At 52.0% G+C, this 23350-nt stretch overlaps 1 protein-coding gene across 2 annotated transcripts; it reads left to right on the top strand.

Annotated features, from left to right (window-relative positions):
* The first annotated feature begins 1897 nt into the window (after positions 1-1897).
* Cadm4 (cell adhesion molecule 4) lies at positions 1898-22249 on the top strand. 2 transcript variants are annotated; one of them, XM_087908074.1, is made up of 9 exons: positions 1898-2026; positions 16488-16634; positions 16906-17058; positions 17325-17459; positions 17887-18051; positions 18143-18233; positions 19049-19221; positions 20395-20523; positions 21243-22249. In XM_087908074.1, exons 1-9 carry the CDS (start codon positions 1963-1965, stop codon positions 21350-21352), a joined length of 1167 nt encoding a protein of 388 aa, XP_087764200.1. In that variant the 5' UTR covers positions 1898-1962; the 3' UTR covers positions 21353-22249. The 2 variants fall into 2 exon arrangements, with proteins under 2 accessions (XP_087764200.1, XP_087764192.1); XM_087908066.1 differs by lacking the exon at positions 1898-2026 and adding an exon at positions 8583-8610.
* The last annotated feature ends 1101 nt before the right edge of the window (positions 22250-23350 follow it).

Genomic DNA, 23350 nt, shown 5'->3' with positions numbered 1-23350 from the left:
CATATATTCGCACAGAAACACACACACACACACACACAGGAGAAATTCAATCCCCTGTGAGCCATTAAGAGGATGGGAACTTAATCCAACTATGGTGCTCAGAGGTGGGGCCCATGGGGCTGCTTAGGATCAATGAAGTCATTAGGGTGGAGCCCTCACAACTGAACACTGGCCGCTGGGTAAGAAGGTGTGCTCCCTGTCTCCTGGCATGTGACATCCTGAGGACTCTCAGCAGGAAGGCCATCAGCAGAGGCAGCCCCTAGTTTGTTTGCCAAAAGAAACCTCCTTCCTTCCTTCTTCACCCAGTCTCTGTCATCATGTTACTGACAGCAGAGAACAGGCTAGTACTCCCTGAACAAGAATCCCTGAGACAGTCTCATGCTTCACTCTCACCTCACCCAAGTCGCTGGGTGACCGACTTGATCTAAGTGGTAAGCTGAGACTGGGAAAGGAAGGAGGCTGCTCACTGCTGTGGGTCTGCAGACATAGACAGAGCTGTGGTCTGGAGGACAGAGAGGATGCTGGGAGCCATGGTCCTGGGGATACAATACTGAGAGTTTTGGCCCTGAGGTGAGAGGGGATGCTGGGAAGCATAATCCCAGGAACACAGGAGTTGGGATCTGATGACAAAGAGGATGCTGGGGGCTGGAACCTGGGCAGGAAGTATGTTGTGTGATGATGACCCTTGGTTGACCTGGATACACAACAGTTTTGAAGTGATGGAGATTAAAGAGCAGAGCTCTTCAGAATAGACATAGGTGGACCCTGTTTACCTGTGATCCTTGAGTCCTGTGAAAAGTAGAGGCCCCCCACATCCCAGTTTCTCACTCTTCTGGATCCTATGGGTCACAAGCCTGCTCCAGGCCTTCAGGTGTCTACAGGAGCGGGTTTGGGAACCCACGCCCAAGAGAGAGAAAGGACCAAAGTCTGGAGGGGTGAGTCAACCTCCAGGTTGGGGAACGGAACCAGAAAGGCAGGGACACATACTGGACCAGACAGTGGGGAGAAGGGTGTAGAGTTTGGGTGCCACACCTGGAAGGTCGGCCCAGAGGCCTCTCCCTCCCCAGGGCCTAGGATTGAGACTTCCTTCCAGTCCGGTTAGCATTCTGGGAGCCCCTCCCAGGGAAACAAACCTGAAACTTGAGATTTCATGATCAAGATCAGAGGGAGGGAGCTGACTCCATTCTATGCCCTGCCCTGAGAAGTCCATACCTGCCCAGCCACCCATTGCCTAGCCTCTCATTCTTTCCTCCTCACCTGCTCACATTCCCCTTTGCCGCATCACACTCCTCTCCCGCAAAGCTCACACTCACAGCACATGCCAGCACCCGGCATCTTCGCGCGCTTCCGAGCATCGCCCTCCAGCGCATCTCCAGAGCATCTCCCACGCACTCCCCTTGTGGGTTGCCTATGCATCTTCTGCACAAACTCGAGCATCTCCCTTGCGTCTTCCATGCATTCCCCCGTGCATCTCCCGCGCCTCTCCCACGCATATCTCAAGCATCTTTCACGCACACTCCGGTACATCGCCTGCGCATCTTCCGCGGGTCTCCAGTGCAGCATCGTCTAGGGAGCCCCACTCGCCCTAGCTACGCCTGCGCGCACACGCACGCACACCTTTGCACCTTCACACGACCCTCCCGACCTTCCACTCTCCCAAGTCCGCCCCCACTGGCTCCCACGACGCCGTCACGCTCACGCCCAGCCCGCGCTCCCCAGTCCGCCCTCTGTCCTGCGCTCCCCCCTCCCCGGTGCGCGCCCCGCGCTCCAGTCCTCCCTCTCCCCGCATTGTCCGGGCCTCTCTGCCCCCGTCCCGGGCCCGCCCCTCAGTCGACGCCACGCCCACCCAGGCGCGCAGTGGGCGGGGCCGGGGGCGGGCCCGGACTCGGGGGCGGGGCCGGCGGCGCGGGAGGTGCAGGTGCCGGGCCGGGAGCGAGCGGCGGCGGCGGTGGCGGCGGCACCATGGGCCGGGCCCGGCGCTTCCAGTGGCCGCTGCTGCTGCTGTGGGCGGCCGCGGCGGGGCCAGGTAGGGTGACGGAGGTGGGGGCCGGATCGGCGGGTTAGATCGCGATGACGAGGGAGGTGTGCGTATTGCAGCGGGCTGAGGAGGGGGTCGCGCCGCGGTGACAGCCGGGTCGCCCGGGGGCCTGCAGAGGCCCGAACAATGCGCTTGTCGGGGAGTGGGGAGTGGGGGCTGCGGGAGACCCTCGTCTCCGGGACAAAGCGCAGCGCGGGCCAGGAGCCCGGAGCCGCTGGCGGGGTGGGGGGGCGCGGGCCCCGGTCGCCGTGCCGCAGCCCCCCCACCCCGCACAGGCCCTGATCCCGCGGGGACAAAGGCCCTGAGACCCTCCCTCCCCCCGTGTCCCCAAGCTCGCCTTCGCCAAGCCGGTCCCACTGTCCTTCCGTCCTGGTCTTTAGATCCCTCTCTTTCTGTCTGTCTGTCTGTCTGTCTGTCTCTCTCTCTCTCTCTCTCTCTCTCTCTCTGCTTTACCCCCACCCTTGTCCTCTGTTCCTCAGTCTTCAAGTCCTGTCCTTCCTTCTGTCTGCCCCCTTTCTCCTGGTCTCCCCCTTACCGTCTTTCCATTCTGCCTTTGTCCCCCACCTCTGTCCCTCTTTCCTGGGTCACTCTGCCTGCCCCCCCCCATCCTCTATTCACTCTGCTCTGTCTCCTGCATTACTGCCCTCCCTCCATGTCTCCATTCACCATCTCTCTCCCTGTCTCCTTGACACCCTGTATCTCCTTCCTTCTCTGTCCCCCATCTGCCTCATCCCCTTGGCTCTCTGTCCTCTGTCATTCACCCATTTCCCCACCTAGCTGCCTCCTTTCTCCTTCCTATTCCACTGACTCTCTGCCCCCCCATTCTGCCTTCCCTCCCCAAACATCCTCCATCGAAGTATCCATCCTTGGTCCTGGAAAGAGGAGTCAGTCAGGGCAGCGACAGTATAGATGTGTGAAGTGGGATAGGGGACGTTGGCATGTGGGCACACACGTGGATTCCACAAATGTCTCCCCAAACCCTTCCACCCATTCACACACCCAGGCAACACTTCACAGAAGAGTCCCCTCCAGGACATGCACGCGTCTTTCTCACTCACTGCGGGATGCTAAAGACCCCCAAGACAGGGTGACCCTGAGGCTGAAGACAAGGTCAGGAAATGTCACCTGAACGCTCACACTTAGAACCCTATGAGTCTCATATCTGCCATGGGACACTCCTCCCTGGTGGGTCAAGTTACTTTGCCTAAGAATACATGATGGGGAGGTGGCTGGGAAACAAAAGCTGGACTGAGGACACCTATAGGGAGTTGAGAGACAAATTGGGACCAAGTGACTCAGGGCTGGGAGCCCTCTTTCTTGGCTCCCGTTCTATCAAGTGACAGTGTTGAACTTCATGACTGAGGACGTGAGAGCTTCTAAGTTGAGTGTGGTCACACCTGCCACTTCAAGGGTTGCAGCTGAGGACGAGGCTGGGGGGCAGAGCCGACCTTAGAAGTTCTGCCTTTCTTCTGTAGACTTCTGTAGTTGCTTCCTAACTTTCCCCAGTCCCTCCTTTGCAACGGGCATGTCCCAGTTTCCCAGGTGAGAGCTTGGAACTCTTGGTATATTTCCATCCATTTTGATTTCTCTTTGTTCTTACTCATGAAAACTAGGCTCATAGGATCCTGGAACCAGCAAGTCAATAAACAAAGAGCCTGAGGTTGTTTAGAACGTTGACGCCCTTAGGATGCTGGAAGTCTTTAGAACCTTGACACTTTCCCGTTTCTAGAATTTGGTTGGCCATCTTGGCCTGTAATCCCAGCTGCTCAGAATGCTGAGGCATGAGTTCAAGACGTGCCAGGATCAGTTAGTGATGTCCTGATTCCAAACAAAAGCATAAAAAAGAAGGGTGTGTGTGTGTGTGTGTGCGCGCGCACGCGCGCGCATTCTACAGAGGAAGCTTATTAGTAAGAGGTGTCTAGAATCCACCAATGAGGGGATAGGAGTGTGGCTCAGTGAGTACTTGCCTAGAATTAGCAGCCAGTAAGGGTCTCGGAAAGTAGCTCAGTGACAATGCATTTGCCCAGTGTGTGAGAGGCCTTAGGTTCAATTCCCCGGTGCTAAGGAAAGAGAGAGAAGAAGAAAGAAAAGGTTCTAGATTCTCAATGATGGGAATGAACTGTTGCCTTGGTATATGTGAAATCATGAAATCTCTGCCCACTGGGGTTATGCATCCCCTGAGCCCTTGGATGCTTAAAACCTGGATGTAGCCTCAGCTAATTTCCTATTCAGTTCGGGATTCAAATCTCAGGCACTTCTGGGAGTTAACTCTAAGCCTTGTCCCTGGTTTGATTTTAAAGTCACTGCTTCCTGGCACCTTAATCCCTTCTGTAAATGACCTCTAAATTACATGCTGTGGGGCTTTATAAACAGAAGGCAAGCTTGGCGTCCTGGGGAGAGCTCCAGGCTTGGGTCTTGGTCCAGGCAGTCAGTCCTCTCTGGCATAGTTTAATGTCAGTGTCTATCCTTCTCTGGGCCTCAGTTTCTCCTTCTGGGGAACATGGTCCTCAAAGGTCCCATTTATGGTGCTTTTCTTTGATATCCAGTTATCTTTCTTTCTTTCTTTTTAATTTTGTTTTATTTTTGTTTTTCTTTATCTGTATATCCCTGGCTATCCTAGAACTCCCTCTGTAGACCAGACTGGCCTCCAATTTACAGAGATTTGCCTGCCTCTGCCTCCCAAGTGTTGGGATTAAAGGTGTGTGCTACCACCGCCCAGACCCTTTTTAGATACAGGGTCTCACTATATATACATAAAAAAAACTGAGCTTAAACTCACTATGTAGCCCCCTGCTGGTCTCAAACCTGTAAAGATCCTCCTGCCTCAGGCTCCCAAGTACTAGGATTGATTACATACCTGTGCCCCCATGCCCAGCCTGCCTGCCTGCCTTCCTTCCTTCCTTCCATCCCTCCTTCCTTCCTTTCTTTCTATCGGATCTTTATGAAGAACTCTTACCACCCATCTTTAGGAGGTATCAGTGATCCTCCTTACCCTAACTAAATCTCCTTACCCAGTCAGCAGAATTGGGAGACTGGAGCCTATATTTTTGCCTTTCAAAAAAAAAAAAGTCTCAGGCTCACTTACTTGTTGAGAATATGAGAAGAGGAAGATAAGGCAGATGTTGAGAGAAAAAGGTCCAGGTGGATAGAAATATGCCAAAGGTCAGAGATGCACATGGGATTGGGGGCAGAGGGTGGGGGGGGGCTACAGCAGGAAACTGGGTAAGACTGAAGGAAGCAGGGAAAGCTGATATTTAGATTCCGAGAAAGAATAAAGAGGTCCTTAAGGCTTGGGAAGCCCCGTGGAGGGGGACTTTGTTGTTCCCAAGTTAAGTTTCCTTTCTAGGGTGACTCACTTCTCCCTGTTAACAATTCTAAGCAGCCAGTAAGAACACAGAGGGACCTCCTTTCTCCGTGAATCACCCCAAAGAATGGGTCTTGGGAGATATCTATCACTGGCCCCCGACCCACTCATGAACTGGATGCCCGGAATGTGGGGGTGGAAGTTAGGTTCCACTACAGATTTCAAGCCCTTAGACCCAGCAGGGCTAGAGCCCAGGGGTGGGTTAATGTCGTGCGAGCCTGGCCTGTCCCCGACTTGGGGAACACAAAGGCAGCTTTCTCTCTCTCTGGGTGTATGTGTGTGTGTTGGGGTGGTGTGCTGGATGCAGCCAGTCCCACCAGCATCCAATGGCCCATAGCACCAGAACCCGATCGCCCGTGGTTTCTGCCTGTAGACACCAGGCACCTAGGCCCCTCTGTGGACACACAGGCAGTGGGGTGGACTGCCGCCGGGTCTTCACAGAGGAAGGAGCAGAAGGGTAACTGGGGCAGAGACTTGGACAAGCAGAATTCAACAAAGGCTTACATTTTTCTGGGAACCCCACGCTCAGGGTGACCCTCTGAGGGACTCCTCACCCTCTGGCTGGGCCAGAAGCCTGGAATCCAGGGAGTCCCGAGTATCCCAGGAACGTGGGGGCCACAGGAAGGACTTTGTGTGAAGCCGCTGACTCACCCCTGGACGCCCCCATCTAGGGTCCTCGTCTCCAGACTCTCAGTAGACAAAGAACAGAAGGCAGGATCATGGTTTAGGGGTCCAAAGATTTCAAGAGAGGAGAAGCTGGGGTTCAGACACCTGTGTCTGAGAGAGGAGCGCTAGAGTCTGTGCTCCTGTATCAAAGTGGGAAGGCTGAGGTCTGTGCTCCCACATTTGAGAGAAGAGCCTAGGGTCTGTATCCCTGTGTCTGAGGGAGGATGCTGGAGTCTGGATGCTTGTGTCTGAGGAGGGAGGCTGGGGTCTGTACCTCTGTGTCAGAGCGGAGAGGCTGGGGTCAGTGCGTCTATGTCTAAAGGGGGAGGCTGGGGTTCAGACCCCTGGGTCTGAGGGGGGAGGCTGAGGCTGTACTCCTGTCTCAGAGTTAGGAGGGCTGAGTCTGTACCCCTGTGTCTGAGGGAGGAGGGCTGGGCCTGGACCCCTGGGTCTGAGGGAGGAGGGCTGGGTCTGGACCCCTGGGTCTGAGGGAGGAGGCCTGGGTCTGGACCCCTGGGTCTGAGGGAGGAGGGCTGGGTCTGGACCTCTGGGTCTGAGGGAGGAGGGCAAGGGTCTAAGTCCGAGATTTAGGGGACTAGGAGGCTATAGGTGTGGGTACTGAGTGAGGGAAGAGCTGGGCCTCTTCGGCTGCCGAGGAGGGAGGTTGAGCTGGGACCCTGATGCCCAGGCCCTGCAAATACAGGCGCCTTCACAGGGCTGATCTGCTGGAAGAATTGATGCTTTGTGCAAGGATGCTCGGACTCCGCCATTGATGGGGGGCTGAGGGGGGGTTCAGGCAGGACTCAGGAATGTACCAGCTTCCCAGGGGGAGGGAAAAGGAAAGAGGCATGGTGCCATGGGCCCCCTGAGGAACGGATACAGAGGGGGTGGCTATGACCTTCCCAGAAATGTGACCTTGAGACTCCCTTGGGTATTCGCTGACTCAGGACCCAGGAAGTACTCCCCCATCCTGCTTAGTCTCTGTGGAAACATCCACCAGCTGTGCACTGTGGACCCCTGTCTCATGAGTCTGAGGGAGGAGGGCCGGGCCTGGAACCCTGGGTCAGAAGGAGGAGGGTTGAGGCTGGGACCCTTGGGCCTGAGGAAGGAGGGCTGGGGCTGGACCCCTGGGTCTGAGGGAGGAGAGGGGCCTGGAACCCTGGGTCTTGGGGAAGAGGGCTGGGGTTGAACTCCCTGGTGTGAGAGGGAGGAGGGCTGGGGCCTGGACCCCTGTATCAGAGGGAGGAGGGCTGGGACTGAACTCCTGGGTCAGAGGGAGGAGGGCTGCCCTGGACCTCTGGGTCAGAGGGAGGAGGGCTGGGGCTGGACCCCTGGGTCAGAGGGAGGAGGGCTGGGGCTGGACTCCTGGGTCAGAGGGAGGAGGACTGGGGCTGGACCCCTGGGTCAGAGGGAGGAGGTCCCTGGGACAGTTGTTGCCTGTGTTTGTGAGTCTAAGGGTGGAGGAGGCCGAGCCTCTCCATGTCCCCTGACAACCCCTTTCCCAGAACCTCCCATCTAGTTGTCTCCAGGCACAGTCCCCATGATGACTTCTGGCTGTCAACACCATTTCAAAGTCCATGCCCCAGTCCCAAAAGCTCAGCCCCTCTCTGACCAGAAAGTCCCGCCCCCACCCCCCCTAACCAGAAACAAAAGCCTTGGGCCAATTAGTATTCTAGGCAGAAACACGGTCGCTTACTGACTCTTCAGGAGGGGGAGGGAATTAAACAAAAGCCCCCCCTCACCCCATCTGCACCCTCAAGCAGAGAGCAGTTGGGGAAGGGGAGAGGTGGATATGGGGGTCCCCAGAGCTCCTGGGAAATAGCAAACTTTGTCACCAACTATTCTAGGATACCTCACTCTCCACATCTGTGAAATGGGGGCTAACTTCATATTAGCTGTGAGGGCCGAAGAGGTAAGAGTTAAGATAGTGTCTAGTTGAATTTCGTTTTGAGACAGTCTCTCATGTAGCCCAGGCTGACCCCAGACTTGATGCTTACTTAGTCAAGGATAACCTTAAACTCTTGGTCCTCGTGCCTCCACCTCCCAAATGCTGAAATTATAGGTGTGTGCCATCATACCTGGTTTATGCAGTGCTAGGACTCGAACTCAGGACTTCACGAAATGCTAGGCAAGCACTCTACCAACTACACCCGGACTCAAGATTATTATTTGGGGATTGGTTTTACAGAGAAGGTTTTACTACCAGGCCTTGGCCTGAGACACTTCTGAGTAGATCAGACTGACTCCAGACACTCAGAGATCTGCTTGCCTCTGCCTGCAGGGTGCAGGGGTTAGTGTGTACCACCATACCAAAGTGTTGACTGTGCAGGCTGGTTTCCGCAAGGCCTGGCTTGTTCCCAGAGACAGTAATAACAGCCTTCAAAGAGGCCTCTTCCCGAGTGCCGGGCACGACGTGAAGCCATCACTGTCATTTCACAGATGGTGTGGACTCGGCTAGTAAAGGTTGGGACACTTCCTCAAGGTCACCCGGATGGCGTGTCTGGAGCTGGGATCTGTCTGGCATTTACGATGAGATCCCCAGGTAGGGTGTGGCAGAGCATGCCTGTGCCCCCAGCACTGGGGAGACTGAAGTGGGAGGTTCAGGAGTTCAAGGCCAGCCTCGACTGTGTAGTGGGTTTTAACGTAGCATGGTCTGCACGGTAGGACCCCGTCTCAAAGAAAACCAGAGCGAATCTGCAGTTCATGATTGTTTGGAAGCCTAAATGAGATCCTACCTGAAGAGAATAGTCCTTCTGCGAGTTCCCTAAATGTTCCTTTTCAATTTTCTAAAATTTTTTTGTTTTATTCATTTATTTCTTTTGTGTATGTGGGTCCCAGGAATCAAACTCAACTTGCTGTCTTTACCCACTGAGCCATCTCACCAGCCTAGTTTTCTGTTTTGTTTTGTTTTTTGTTTGTTTGAGACAGGGTATTGCTATTCTGTAGTCTTGGCTGGCTTTGAACTCACTGTGTAGACCTGGCTGGCCTGGAACTCACAGAGCTCTCTGTGCCTCTGCTTCTGAAGTGCTGGGTTTAAAGGCTTCTGTCACCATGCCTGATGAGTTTTGCACATGTGTGTGAGTGTGCGTGTGTGTGAATATGTGTGTGAATATATATGTGTGTCGATGTATGTATTGTGAGTGTGTGTGTGTGTGTGTGTGTGTGAATGTATACCACTAGTGTCAGAAGGGGCCCCAGGGCTCCTGGAGATGGATTCATAGGTAGTTGTATGCAGTCTGCTGTGGCTGCTGGGAACTGAATTCAGGTCTCTGGAAGAACAGCTGTGCTCCTAACCTCTGAGCCAACTCTCCAGTCCTGCTATTTTTTTTTTTAAAAAAGACATATGTGTATGTTAGGATATGTATATATGAATGCTTGTGTCTACAGAGGCCAGAGGCATCGGGTCCCCTGGACCTGACATTCCGGGAAGCCGTGAGCTGTCTGATGTGAGTGCAGAGAGCTGAACTCAGATTGCCTCCAAGCGCAGCAAGCAACCCTCTTAGCTCTCTGCCCCCCAGATTTGCATTTCTGAGAGAGTGTCTCCTGTAGCCCAGGCTGGCTTCCAACAAGATACACAGTGGAGGCAAAGTCAAGACAGTCTAGCTTCAGCTCACTGTGTAGTCCAGGCTGACCTCAAACTCCCAGAGATCCACCTGCCTACTCTGAGTGCTGGGACTGAAGATGTGTGCCACCATACCTGGCTCTCTCTTCTTTCATTTGCTTACATTTATATTATTTTATGTGTGAGGGTGTTTTGGTCACATGTATGTCTGTTATTTTATGTGTGGGGGTGTTTTTGTCACATATATGTCTGTGCACCCTGTGAGTTCCTGGTACCTTCAGAGTCCAGGAAAAAAGATTCCCTGGAACTAGAGTTACAGATGGCTGTGAGCTGCCACGTGGGTGCTGGGAATCAAACCTGGGTCCTCTGGAAGAGCAGCAGTTCTCTCAACCCCTGGGCCATCTCTCCAGCCCCTGCATTTTCAAAATTACATGTATGTATTTATTTATTTGAGTGCATGTGGGATTAGTGGCAGTAGGCACTCGTGGAGGTCTGAGGACAACTTGCAGAAACTGGTTCTCTCCCTCCACCATGTGGGTCCCAGTGATGGAACTCGGGTTGTCAGTCTCAGCGGCAAGCACCTTTGGTCACTGAGCCCTCTCGCCTGCCCTCCCAGATGTCATTTTGTAACACGGGGTCTCTTCTGGAACCTGGAACGCACCAATTTGGCTAGAGTAGCTGACTAGCAAGCCCTAAGGATGCTGCTCTCTCCACCCCACTACACACACACACACACACACACACACACACACACACGCACACACACACCCTCGCACATCCGGTCCTGGCCTTACAGGTGCACGCAGCTGGGGCCTACTTTATTTATATACTGTTATATATACTGGGAATCAGACCTCATGCTTGAATAGCAAGCATTTTATCCACGGAGACATCTCTAGCCCCCTGACTCCCACTTTGAAAAATGCAATAGGGGTAAGAGGGTAGCTGGAGAGATGGCTCAGAAGTGAAGAGCACTTATTACCCTTGCCAAGGACCAAGGCTTGATTACCAGCACCCACATGGCAGCTACCAACCATCTGTAATGGTTGTTCCAGTTCCAGGGGCTCTGACGCCCCCTTCTGGCCTCTGAGGGCACCAGGCACATGCCCACACACAGACACATGCATGTAATTAAAAAATAAAATAAATCTTAAATTTTAAAAAGTCCCCCCTCAGTAGCACAAACCTTTAATCAAGGCCTGATCCACATATCAAGTTCCAGGACAGGACAGGCAGGGCTACACAGAGACACCCTGTCTTTAAAAATCATAAAAGACCACAGAGAAACCCAGTCTCGAAAAACAAAAACAAAAAAAGAAAGTAGGGGTGGAGAAAAAGGATAGACATTAAAGAAATGAAAAGAAAAATCCATATAATCTGGGCATGGCATGCCTGTTGTCTTAGCGTTCAGGAGGCAAAGTCAAGACAGTCGTGTTACGGGTCAGCCTGGACATGAGATGCAGGCTTAGAGGTTGAGATCCACAAATAGGTTCTGGAAGGATGGAGATGAGAGATGAGGCCGGGAGAGGGTGCTGGGGGACAGACAAAACTGAATGGATTCCCGTGTGTTTTCGAGGTGAAATATGCAGCGTGGCTGAAGGGGTGGTGTTAGGGCTGAGGCCGAGGCTGACCGCTCGGCTGGCCAGTCCTCGCTCGACTGGCCTGTCGTCCTTTGGCCTGACCAACTGAGCGGGTGGTTGCAGCACCCACTGCACTTATCGTATCGAAGTGTGGGGAAGAAAATACTTGGGGCAAAGATTGAATGTGTTGAGTTTGTCATTCCGGGAGAAAGGGGATAAAAATTCAAAGGGTGGCTTAGATATCTCCAACATAAAAGAAGTCCAGAAGTAGAAAGTGTGGCCGCTCTGCATCACCGCCAACATCTCACACCTTTCAACTCTTGATTTCATCACTCCGACCACCCCTTGTCGCTGGACCCAAAATGGCTGCCAGAATCCCACATATTCCATCCTGTTTCCAGTGTGTCATTAGGGTGTCCCAGCAGGGAAAAAGGATTTGTCTCCTTTTATTAGGAACTACTCCATAAATGACCATATGTTTTTGCTTAGGTCCAATTAGAATAAACTTTATCCCATGTCTTTACCTAGCTGCAAGAGAGGCAGGAGTATCTCGTTGGACAGGGAACAATTGTAAAGTGCAATGAGGTTTCTTTGATGGTAAGTGAAAAAAGAACATTGAGATAGGAAGCCAGCAGTCCCTGCTTGTATCCCACAGAAGAAATCTATTCTACCCCTTGGTTACCCGACTCTTAGCAGGGAATCTACCACTTCCGACAGGATATTACATTGATTTGTGTCTAGGTCTTTATAAACAGTAAAGATTCTCTAAGGGCCTGGACCTCCTCTGACTTATATCTGGGTCCCAGGCCTAGAAACATCCCTGACACGCAAGGGCCGCACATACCAGACAACCTAACCACGAGACAGAATTTGAAGAGACATGGAGAATCACTTACATTATTTTGTGGGTTTGTTTCTTCAAAGCAGAGGCTCTTTTTGTTGTTGTTGTTGTTGTTTGAGACAGGGTTTCTCTGTGTAACAGTCCTGGAACTTGCTTTGTAGACCAGACTGGCCTCTATCTCACAAAGATCCACCTGCCTCTGCCTCCCAAGTGCTGGGATTAAAGCTGTGCGCCACCACCACCCAGCTCAGAGGCTCTTACTGTAGCCCTGGATGGACTGAGAAATCTCTCTCCTCAGCGTCCCTAGTGCAGAAATTACAGGCGTGCTCTGCCATGCCCAACCATTAATAATTTAAAGACAACCGAGAAGGCTCTGGATCCTCATATCCCGCTCACAGCACTCGGGAAGTGGAGGCTGCCACTCTGCAGGAAAAAAACAACAAATCAAATCAGGAATGCTGGTTTCAGGGACACACCTTGCCTCAAAGGACCGAGGTGGAGAGTGACAGAGGGGATATCCAATCCTAGTGCCCTCCTGGATTCTGTGCAGACGCTCACATATGAGTACTTACACGTGTGTGCATGCATACACACATACACACACACACACACACACACGCACACGCATGCTAACTAAATTGCAAATATGTATAAATCCTGAGATTGGAGAGATGACTCAGTGGTTAAGAGCACTGGCTGCTTTTCCAGAAGACCCAGGTTTTATACCCAACACCCACATGGTGACGCCCAACCGTCTGTAATTCCTGTTCTGGGGTTCGGATGCCCTCTTCTGGTCTCTATGGCCACCAGACAGGCAAATGGTGTATTCACACACAGTCAGGCCAAACACCCGTACATATAAAATAAAATTAAAAGTTAAAAAATAAATTCAAATAACTAGTCATCCATAGTAGTGCACGTCTCTAATTCCGGAACTAGACAGGCTGAGACAGGAACATCCGTCACCTGAGTCCCTAAATTCAGAACCTCTGGGCAAGATGAGAAATTAGCAGACAGACCAGAACTAAGATAGCTTCTTGCCATGGCAGGCCTATCACAGCGTATTCCGTAACTCCTCACCAGTGCAGGACGTTTATCTAGATGTCTGAAAGGGATGTGGAGGCTTTTGCAAAGTTTTAACTGTGGCCAGTGGGATTGAGGATGTGAGGCTCTGGGTTCAGTCTCTGGAACCCATTCATTATCATGGGAATTGGGGAAACAGGCACTGAAATAGAGTCCCCTTACTAGGCAGTTGTGGCGCACACCTTTAATTTGAGCACTCTGGAGGCAGAGGCAGGAAGGAGTTCGAGGCCAGCCTGGTCTACAGAGCGAGTTCCAGGACAATCTGGCACTGCAGCAGGGCAACACAGAGAAATCTCCCTCCCCAAAAAGAAAACAAGCCCTTTTTCTGCACATCGGGAAGATTAGAGGGAGGCGACCTGGCAATGCCCTTACCACAGGAGCCCCAGCAGGCTTATTCAGCGGTAGCTGTGGTAGAGCTGTTATCTCGGGGAAGGAACTGAGGGTTATGGGAGCCCATCTGCTGGTTAGGGTTGACTTTCAGTTTCCTTTCTTTGCTGATGGAAATGGAACCCATGACCTTGCCCAGGTGAAGCAGACACTGAGCCACACCCCAGCCCCTCACTGGGGGATTCTAGGCAGGGGCTCTACCTCTGGGCCACCTCAGCCCAACATTACCTTTCCAGTCCTGTAATTTGTTCTTCTAATGATGATTCAGGGTGGGCTAGCTGCTGTCACAAATAATCCTAAACTCTTAATGTGTTCAGAAATCGGTTTTAATAAAAAAATTATTTTTTATTTGTTTGTTTTCCAGACGTTGTTTGTTTGTTTGTTTTCAGACAAGGTATCACTGTGTAACCCTTGCTGTCCTGGAACCTGCTCTGTAGACTAGCCTGGTCTCAAACTCAGTGATCCACCAGCCTCTGCATCCAGTGTCGGGATTAAAGGTATACACCAAGTCAGATATAGTGATGCATGCCTTTAATCCCAGTGCTTGGGAGGCAGAGGCAGGTGGATCTCTGTGACTTTTAAGCCAGCCTGGTCTATAGAGCTAGGTCTAGGTAAGGCAGGGCTATATAGAAAGACCCCGTCTCATAAAAATAAAAATAAATCGGCTGGCGGTGGTGGCACATGCCTTTAATTCTAGCACTCAGGAGGCAGAAGCACTCTGTGAGTCTGAGGTCAGCCTGGTCTACAAGAGCTAGTTCCCAGGACAGGATCCAAAGCAACACAAAGAAACCCTGTCTCAAAAAAACCAAAATAAATAAATAAATAAATAGATAAATAAGTCTCAGGCAAGGCCATAGAGAACAAGCAGCTGTGGGGCTCTTATGTGAGACCTTGTCCTTCCATGGGTTGTTTAGATTGTTCTGACCCCATAGACGTGTACAATTGTAGGGGAGAAAGACCAGGTGAGAAGGATTCTATCTAGCACCATATTCACTGGCCCCAAATTAGTCACGTGGCTCCACCCAGCCACAGGGATGCTGGGGGAAGTAGCATAGGTGTGTGACAGAGCCAAGGACGTTACAGTGGAAATGACCACTCCGAATTTAGTGGCCTAGAAGAATGACTGCCAGAGCCAGGGTGCCATGCTGTACACCTGCAACCATACCACTGTGGAAGCTGAGGCAGGAGGATTAAGAGGCATTCAAGACCGACTGACTAACACTGTGAGGAACATCAAAGCAGTGGGGAAACGCTGTTTACTCAGATTCTGGGCGGGAGATTTAGACTGGGTCAGGTGGGGAGACTTCTGAGTTTACAGTGGGGCTACCTGGGGTTCTTTCAGAGTGTAAGATTCAAGATGGCCTCCCTCAGAGGGTAGGTGGCAGGTGCCTCAAAGAGGCTATTCTGGGCATCTTTACCAACAGTTTCTGGGTAGCAGATGGCACACAGGAAGCTGTTAGGCATCTTTAAGGCTTTGTGGGCTTTGGAACTCTTGCTAGATTATTTTAAGCAAAACCATCTCTCCCTCCCCAGTTTGGTTTCCTACTACTCCCTAGGTAACTGAGGGTGACCTTGAACTTCTGACCTTCCTGCCTTTACCTCAAGTGCTGGGCTCTGAGCTTCTAGGCATTCATTACCACACCTAGTCTATGCTGTGTTGGGGACCTAGCCCAGAGCTTCATGCCTGCTAGGCGGGCACTCTACCTACGACATCCCCACCGCAGTGCGCGTGCGTGCGTGTCTGTGTGTGTGTGTGTGTGTGTGTTTGTGTGAGGGGGAGGGAGGAGAGAGAGAGAGGAGAGAAAGAGAGAGAGAGCTGTATCTTTTGTTTCTCAGACAGGGTCTTGCCTTTGATATATCCTGGCTTTGATCTTATTATATTGCCTAGGCTGGCCCTGTACTCCAGACCCTTTCTGCCGCTGCCTCCCAAGTGCTGGAATTTTCAGGGCCATAACTAGCAGATTCTGTTGATCACTAGGATCATAAATCAGCCCAGATTCAGGGAGGTGAGCCTCCTGAATGGGCCAGCTAGCTGAATCAGCTTCCAAAGGATCTAGGTATGTAAAGCAGACAGGCTTGGGACACAGGGAGAGAAGAACCAGGGAGGAAACAGGAAAGGAATTTGTATGTGATGATGTAAGTCTAGAACCCCAGCATGGAGAGGCACAGGCAGGAGGATCCTGTAGATTCGAGGCCAACTTGCTCTATCTATATATGCTCCAGGTGTGGGAAGACAACCCATCCGAGCATCAGTGGGTGCCCTGTGAAAGATGTCAGCCTCCCATACCCGGTGAACTCCAGCTCCAAGATCCAAAGGGAATTTCTTCTGTCAGAGCCTCCAATTACTGTCCATCTTCCTAGGCAGTTCTCTATCCCCTTCCCCTAGCTGCTAGTGCCCTTGTGCTGCCACAGAGTCTTGCCTTGGCTCCCTAGAAACCATTTTGCCTCTTCAGATTGGAGGAAGAGAGGACTAAAGGCCCGCCAGGTTCAGTGGCTCACACCTGTAACCTTAGCACTCACAAAGCTGAGGCAGGAGAATTGCCATCAATTTGAAGCTAATCTGGGCTACAGGGTGAGACTATTCTCAACAACAAACAAAGCAGGAATTTGGGAGATGTTCAAGCAAATGCGAGGATCAGAGTTCGGATCCCCAGCACCCACATAAGTCGACTCTGGTTCTGGAAGCATGCATTAAAACCAGGTATTGCTCAGCAATACCAACCCGGATCTCTGATCTCTGGGTTTGATTGAGAGACTCTGTTTCAATGAATAAGGTGGAGAACCATAGGGGAAGACTCCACGTGTCGACCTCGGACCTCAACCCACACATTTGAACATGTCTATGTTTCCCCACTTATGTAAACACAGAGCCTCATGTGCAAACACACACACACACACACACACACACACACACACACGACTGAATGCCATCTCAGAGACTCTCCCGTCTGTTTCTCTTGGTTCAGGGGCTGGACAGGAAGTGCAGACAGAGAATGTGACGGTGGCTGAGGGTGGAGTGGCTGAGATCACCTGCCGCCTGCATCAGTACGATGGGTCCATAGTTGTCATCCAGAACCCAGCCCGGCAGACCCTCTTTTTCAATGGCACCCGAGGTGAGTGCAGGAACTCTGGACATCTGTGACCTCAAAAAGGACTCATCTAAACATCTGACAGGAGGACAGGGCTGGAAGCCTGGACTCCCATATTCCTGAGGGGTAGGGCGGGGGGAGGCGGGGTGCTGGAATGGGTTCCCAAGGGAACAAACAGTTGAATAGGGTCAGAGGCAGAGCTATGTCTGGAGAAAGGCAAGGGGCGGCATCTGTCCTGGAGGGTGCCTGTCTGGAGACGAGAGAAGCCCCCAAGTTGAATCCCTGTTCACTGTAGCTCTAAAGGACGAGCGATTCCAGCTGGAGGAATTTTCCCCGCGTCGAGTGCGCATCCGGCTCTCCGACGCCCGCCTGGAGGATGAGGGGGGCTACTTCTGCCAGCTCTACACGGAGGACACCCACCACCAGATCGCCACGCTCACTGTCCTAGGTACTGGCCTTTTCCAAACCCCGCTCAGAGTCCCATTCTCATTCATTCCCTGCTTCTCACTTGTCCTGAGACCTATGCGCCCTGGATGTTTTTAACCTCTTGGACTTCTGGCTCCACCAGGCCTCTGGTCTCTGCGTATGAATCCTGCCCACCTGTGGGACCCTGGCTCCCATTGGTCCCTAGGATCCAGCAGCCAGAATGACTTGTGCCTACCTCGGTGCCTCCCTTGACCCCTTCCCCCCCATCTGCGCCCCTTCTCTGCGCAGTGGCTCCGGAGAATCCAGTGGTGGAGGTCCGAGAGCAAGCGGTGGAGGGCGGCGAGGTGGAACTCAGCTGCCTGGTTCCGCGGTCGCGCCCTGCAGCGGTCCTGCGCTGGTATCGTGACCGCAAGGAGCTGAAAGGTACCAGGACTTGGCCAGGTGGCTGGGGAAGGCGTGGCCTCGGGTCTTGGGAAAGAGGCGGGGTTAGTGGTGGGCGGGGCCTGGAGAAGAGCGCAAGGGGTCCTGACTGACACTTCCCATTCCGGGTTCCCCTGTTGAGCTAGGCATGCTGGCACACGCCTGTCGTCCCAACCTTTGAGAGGAGGAGAAAAGGGTCAGGAATTCAAGGTCATCGGCTACAAAGCGAGTTCAAGACCAACCTGTACCACTTGAGACCCTGTCTCAAAGCAAACAATGCAAACAAAACTTAGAAGGGATTCAAGAGACAGAGGGTGTGGCTAGGTGAATAAGGCTTATAGTTAGGAAAGTGGCTTGACCAGCAGCCTACGTTAGGATCAGGAGGCAGGGCAGGACCCCTAGCCTGACGTTTCTGGGCTGGATCCGACAGGAGTGAGCAGCGGCCAGGAGAATGGCAAGGTGTGGAGCGTGGCTAGCACTGTGCGGTTCCGTGTGGACCGCAAGGATGACGGTGATATCGTCATTTGTGAAGCGCAGAACCAGGCGCTGCCCTCGGGACACAGCAAGCAGACGCAGTACGTGCTGGATGTGCAGTGTAAGTGGCTCCTGGGTCTGCACGCTGGTCACCCGCCCTTAGAGCTCCCCAACCCTCGGAATGATCTCTCATTTTCCCTCCTGCGCTGCAGATTCTCCCACGGCACGGATCCATGCTTCTCAAGCTGTAGTGAGGGAGGGAGACACACTGGTGCTGACCTGTGCTGTTACAGGGAATCCCAGGTGAGATCTAACTTCTGGCTCCTAAAGGGTGAAAGAAAAAAAAGTTATGGCCAGGCTGTGGTGGCGCACACCTTTAATCCCAGCACTAGAGAGGCAGAGGCAGGTGGATCTCTGTGAGTTCGAGACCTGGTCTACACAGCGAGTTCCAGGACAGTCAAAGCTACATAGAGAAACCCTGTCTTGAAAAACAAAACAACAATTATGGGGCCCGAGGAATGGTTTAGGTGTTCACCCAAAAGACCCTGGTTCAATTCTCAGCTTCCATATAGTGACTCCAGCCCCTGGGAGTCCGACGCCCTCTTCTGGCTTCTGAGGGCACCACACACCTGAAGTGCACTGCTGTACATACAGACAAAATCCCCACATGCAAACATACTTTTTTACCGTTATATTTTTGCGAGAGATGGGAGGCATACCACTACACATGTAGGAAGGTCAAAGGGCAACTCGTGAGAATTCCTCCTGTCCTTCCACTGTGTAGATCCCAGGAATCTAATTCATAATCAGGCTTGTTGACAAGTGTCTACCCTTTGAAGCTTCTCTCAGGCAGTGTTGTCGGAGCTTCCTTGCCCCTTTTCATTGCGGGGGATCGAACCTGACATCTTATACATAGCTGGCAAAGGATCTACCATTGGGACACACACACCACACACACACACACCACACACACACACACACACACACACACACACACACACACACACACACACACACACGAGCAGTGACAGCCGCCAAATACTGAATTGGAGCTACATATCCAGATTCCTGAGAAGTCAGATTCTTGGGTTCCTAACTCTGTTTTTACCCACGGTCAGGCCAAGCCAGATCCGCTGGAACCGCGGGAATGAGTCTTTGCCGGAGAGAGCGGAGGCAGTGGGTGAGACGCTCACCCTGCCCGGTCTGGTATCTGCAGATAATGGCACCTACACTTGCGAGGCGGCAAACAAGCACGGCCACGCGAGGGCGCTCTACGTGCTTGTGGTCTACGGTGAGGGCGGAGCGTGTCAAGTTTGGGGGCGGGGCGCAATTGACCGGTGTCTTGAGCTTAGATTCCCCCCCCCCCCCCCCATGGGGAACATTTGAGTCAAAAGAAAAGGAGCGTGCTAGCAGACCATGGCGGGATGCTACTGTTTTCCCAGCGCTTTGGAGGTTGAGGCAAGGTGATCATTCATTTGAGGCCAGCCTGAGCTAAATAACCAGTCAAAAAAGGCGGTGGGTGAGGTATTGGCTGGAGGTGTAGCCCAGTTAATAGAGTGCTTGCTTTGCATGCATGCTAAAGCTTGGATACAATTCACAGCACTACCTAAATCTGATGACATTTCAGTAATCCCTGAACCCTGGAGGAGGATAAGAAGTTCAAGGTCATCTTCACCGATTTTTTTTAAAATTTAATTTAACCTTATTTTATGTGTATTGGTGTGAGGGTGTTGGATCCCCTTTAACTGGAGTTACAGACGTTTGTGAACTGTCCTGTGGGTGCTGGGAATTGAACCCCGCTCCTCTGGAAGAGCAGCCAGTGCTCTCAACCATTGGCCAGTGCTCTCCAGTCCCCATCTTCATCGATTTTTAGACCACTATATAAAACAGGACACACACATACACACACACAAAAGCAAACCAGACTGGTTGGTCTTCATAGTGTCTTCATAGTGAAAGCCTAAATCCCAGCTGGTTGGAGCTACATAATGAGATCCTGTCTGGATAAACACAGCGACAGGCTCTGCAGTTAAGTGTGCTTCTGCAGAGGACCAAGCCTGGATTCTCAGCACCCACATGGCAGTTCAAAACTCTCCGAAACTCCCGTTCCAGATCCAGTGTCCTCTTTCTTCTGGCCTCCTTAAATTCCTTCATGCACTGGTGCACGTAAATCCACACAAGCACAGATGCGTAAAATTAAGACAATGTTTTGTAAAAACCCAGAGTTAGAATGGGATGTGTTACTTCTAGTTTCGGGAATGAAAAGGTGAGGAGGTGGGCAGATACTAGGAACGGAAGACCCACCGGATTAAAAGCCAAGGATTCCGGGAAGAATTGGAGCTGAAGAAAAGGGGCTAAAAGATGGCAGATATTTTTGAGGAGCGAAGCTGTGTGCAGATAGATTAATGGACTGGCAGCAGTAGGCTGGGTTAAGATCGCCTCTGACCACCTGTCCCTCTGACAGACCCCGGTGCAGTGGTAGAGGCTCAGACGTCGGTTCCCTACGCCATTGTTGGTGGCATCCTGGCGCTACTAGTGTTTCTGATCATATGTGTGCTAGTGGGCATGGTCTGGTGCTCCGTCCGACAGAAGGGTAAGTCGGGTGACGCCTGAAATCATCGTCGGTTTGATTTTGGGTTGCAAGGGAGCGGAGCCTAGGCACTAGATCGGATTCGAAATCGCGCCGTATTTTAGACCAGTTTTGTGTAGGGTTGGGACTTTGAGTCCTGGGCTCTGAAAGGGTTGAAGTTTAGCAGAATTAAGAGGAGAGATTTTGAGTAATTTATTTTTCAAGTAGCTGGATTTGCTGACGGCGTAGTCGTAAGGGAATACTATCAGAAAAGAAACGGGTCGGGGAAGGAGATGAGGGTCCTGGGAATAGGACTCAGTCGGTAGGATGTCTAGTAAGCGCAAAACCGTGAACTCCATCCTCCAGCACTGCACAAAACGGAGTGTGGTGCGCAGGCTTTTAACCCCAGTATTTGAGAGGCAGTGGCAGCAGGAACCAAAGTTCAAGGTCACTTGTAACTACCGAGTTTGAAGCTTACCTGGAAAAACTGAAGACCCCGTCTCAAAAGTGGGGGCGGGACAATTGGGAAATGAGGGTGGGTTTTTTTTTTTTTTTCTGTGAACTTTTGGAATCTTCCTAATTCTGCTTTTACCTTTCTCTTCCTCTGTCTTGTGCTTCACGGAACTTGACCCTGCTTCCCTTTCTCCCTCTTCATTCATTGTGTTGTGTCTCCTCTCCTTATATCCACTTACTGGGTCCACAAACACATCCGCTTTGCTCTGGGGGCATCTTCCCACCCTCAGGCTCCTATCTGACCCACGAGGCCAGTGGCTTGGACGAGCAGGGAGAAGCTAGAGAAGCCTTCCTCAATGGCAGCGATGGACACAAGCGGAAAGAAGAATTTTTCATCTGACCCCACTCCCCCACTGCCAGCTGCAAGGAACCAGCAAAGACATTGACCAGAGTCCGGGATGGTGGGCTCCTCCCCCCACAGCTAACACCTCAAGCGCTTGGGCAGGGATTTGGGGGGTGTTGGATGCCTGAACCTCTCCCAGGGCCAAAGGCTAGGGTTCAGAGGCGTAGGGTCCCCTAGAGGACAGAGGGACTGAAGGTCCTCTCTAGACCCCAAGTCCGGGGAGGGGTAATAGGGATTTGGGTTGGGGGAAGGCCAGAACCCCTAAACAGCAGAACCAGGTCTTCTGGGGAGGGGGTCAGATTCTGGGAAGGGTGGGGTGGGCAGGGAAGGGGAACACAGATTTCTTTTGGGGTCCCAGACCCCATGCCAGCCATTGAAAGAGTTCCACAGAACTCTGGGCACCTCTTTGCAAAGCCATGTTTGCACGGTGGGGGGAGGGGCGGGGGAGGGCGTGGAAAGGGGAATTCTGTGTCTTTGTGTGAAAACTCTGATGGGGGCAGTGAGGGAAACAACCCCAACCCTTATCCAGTCCCCTTTCCGAGTTCCTGGGCGGCTCCCCTTCCCTCCATCTCCACCCCCATGTCTTTCCCATCCCATATTTGTCTGTCCACCCACTCCTGGGGGGGCCTTCCCTTCTCTCCTCCAGGCCCCCCGGGGAGGGGGAGGAAGCTTGGAAGGGATGTGTGGTCTCTATGGTTTTATATATAATATATTAAAAAAATCAAAAATCTGTATGAAAAATATCAGATTGCACCCCTCTCCCCCATTCCTGGCTTTTGCCCCCTTTTCTTGTTTAAAAAACAAAACAAAACACATTTTTGTACGGGGCGGGGAAGGGATAGGGAGGGGGGTTTGGCAATCCCACTAACCACCATTAAACTGAGGAGAGAACAAGTGTTTGGGGTGGCTGTGTGTCTGTCCCTCTGTCCACTGCTGTACCACTGGGAGGGAGAGATGCAGGGGTGGTTCTGAGATAGAGGAAGGTAAAGGGGCCAGACTTCACCAAGGTCACCTCCATCCACTCTTCCCCAATTTGGTTGTTTCTTTTTTGGGGGGGGTGAGGGGTGGGAGGAGTGGCAGACTTTGTTTTGTCTCTGCTTTTTGAGACAGCATCTTGTAGTGTAACCTAGTCTGGTCTTGAACTCATGGTAACCCTCTGGCTCAGCTTCTAAAAAGCTGGGATTATGGGCATAAACCACCAGAGCCAGAAATTTATGAATTTATATAGGCATTGTCTTCATCCAGTCATTAAAACAGCCCTGTCTCTGGTTGGCCTATCCTATTCCCTTTCTCATGACTTACTAGCCCCACCTCTGTGTCGTCCCCCCCAACTCCCACACTATTCTCTAGAGACACTTTCAACTCCATTCATCCTGTCTCTACCAACTGTTTGAACTGAAGAGTTTAGGGTCAGCCTGGGCAACATCATCAGTCTAGGCAAGCCTAGGCAGCAACTGGGAAGATGAGGCAGTTGGATTGCTGTGAGTTTTTGAGGCCAGTCAGAGATATACAGTGAGATCTTTATTCAAACAATTGAACAGTAACTGCTTATGATGTTGTTAAGGTTCAACACAGCCTGCTATGAATAAATAGCCCTCCACAGACACACGAGATACATGAGACACACGAACACACAAATTGTTCCAGTTAGCAGACATATAAAATTTGATCCTGTTCTAGGCTCTAAGGACTCAGGGTGAAAGGGGGACCCTATGCTGACCCTCATGAAATTTTTTTTTATGGTTTATTTAGCTTTATTTTATGTGCATTGGTGTGAAGGTGTCAGATCCCCCGGAACTGGGTTTTCAGACAGTTGTGAGCTGCCATGTGGGTGCTGGGAATTGAACCCGGGTCCTCTGGAAGAGCAGTCAGTGCTCTTAACCGCTGAGCCATCTCTCCAGCCCTCATGAAATTTTGATGAAGGAAACAGACTATCAGCGAGTTAGTAAACAATTTTGCTAGAAATTTTGATGGTGATGGAACATGCACTAGAGA

This window comes from Myodes glareolus, chromosome 1, assembly GCF_982192425.1.
Source record: "Myodes glareolus chromosome 1, mMyoGla1.1, whole genome shotgun sequence".
Classification (NCBI taxonomy): domain Eukaryota; kingdom Metazoa; phylum Chordata; class Mammalia; order Rodentia; family Cricetidae; genus Myodes; species Myodes glareolus.
This window is presented reverse-complemented; position numbering and strand designations above follow the sequence as displayed.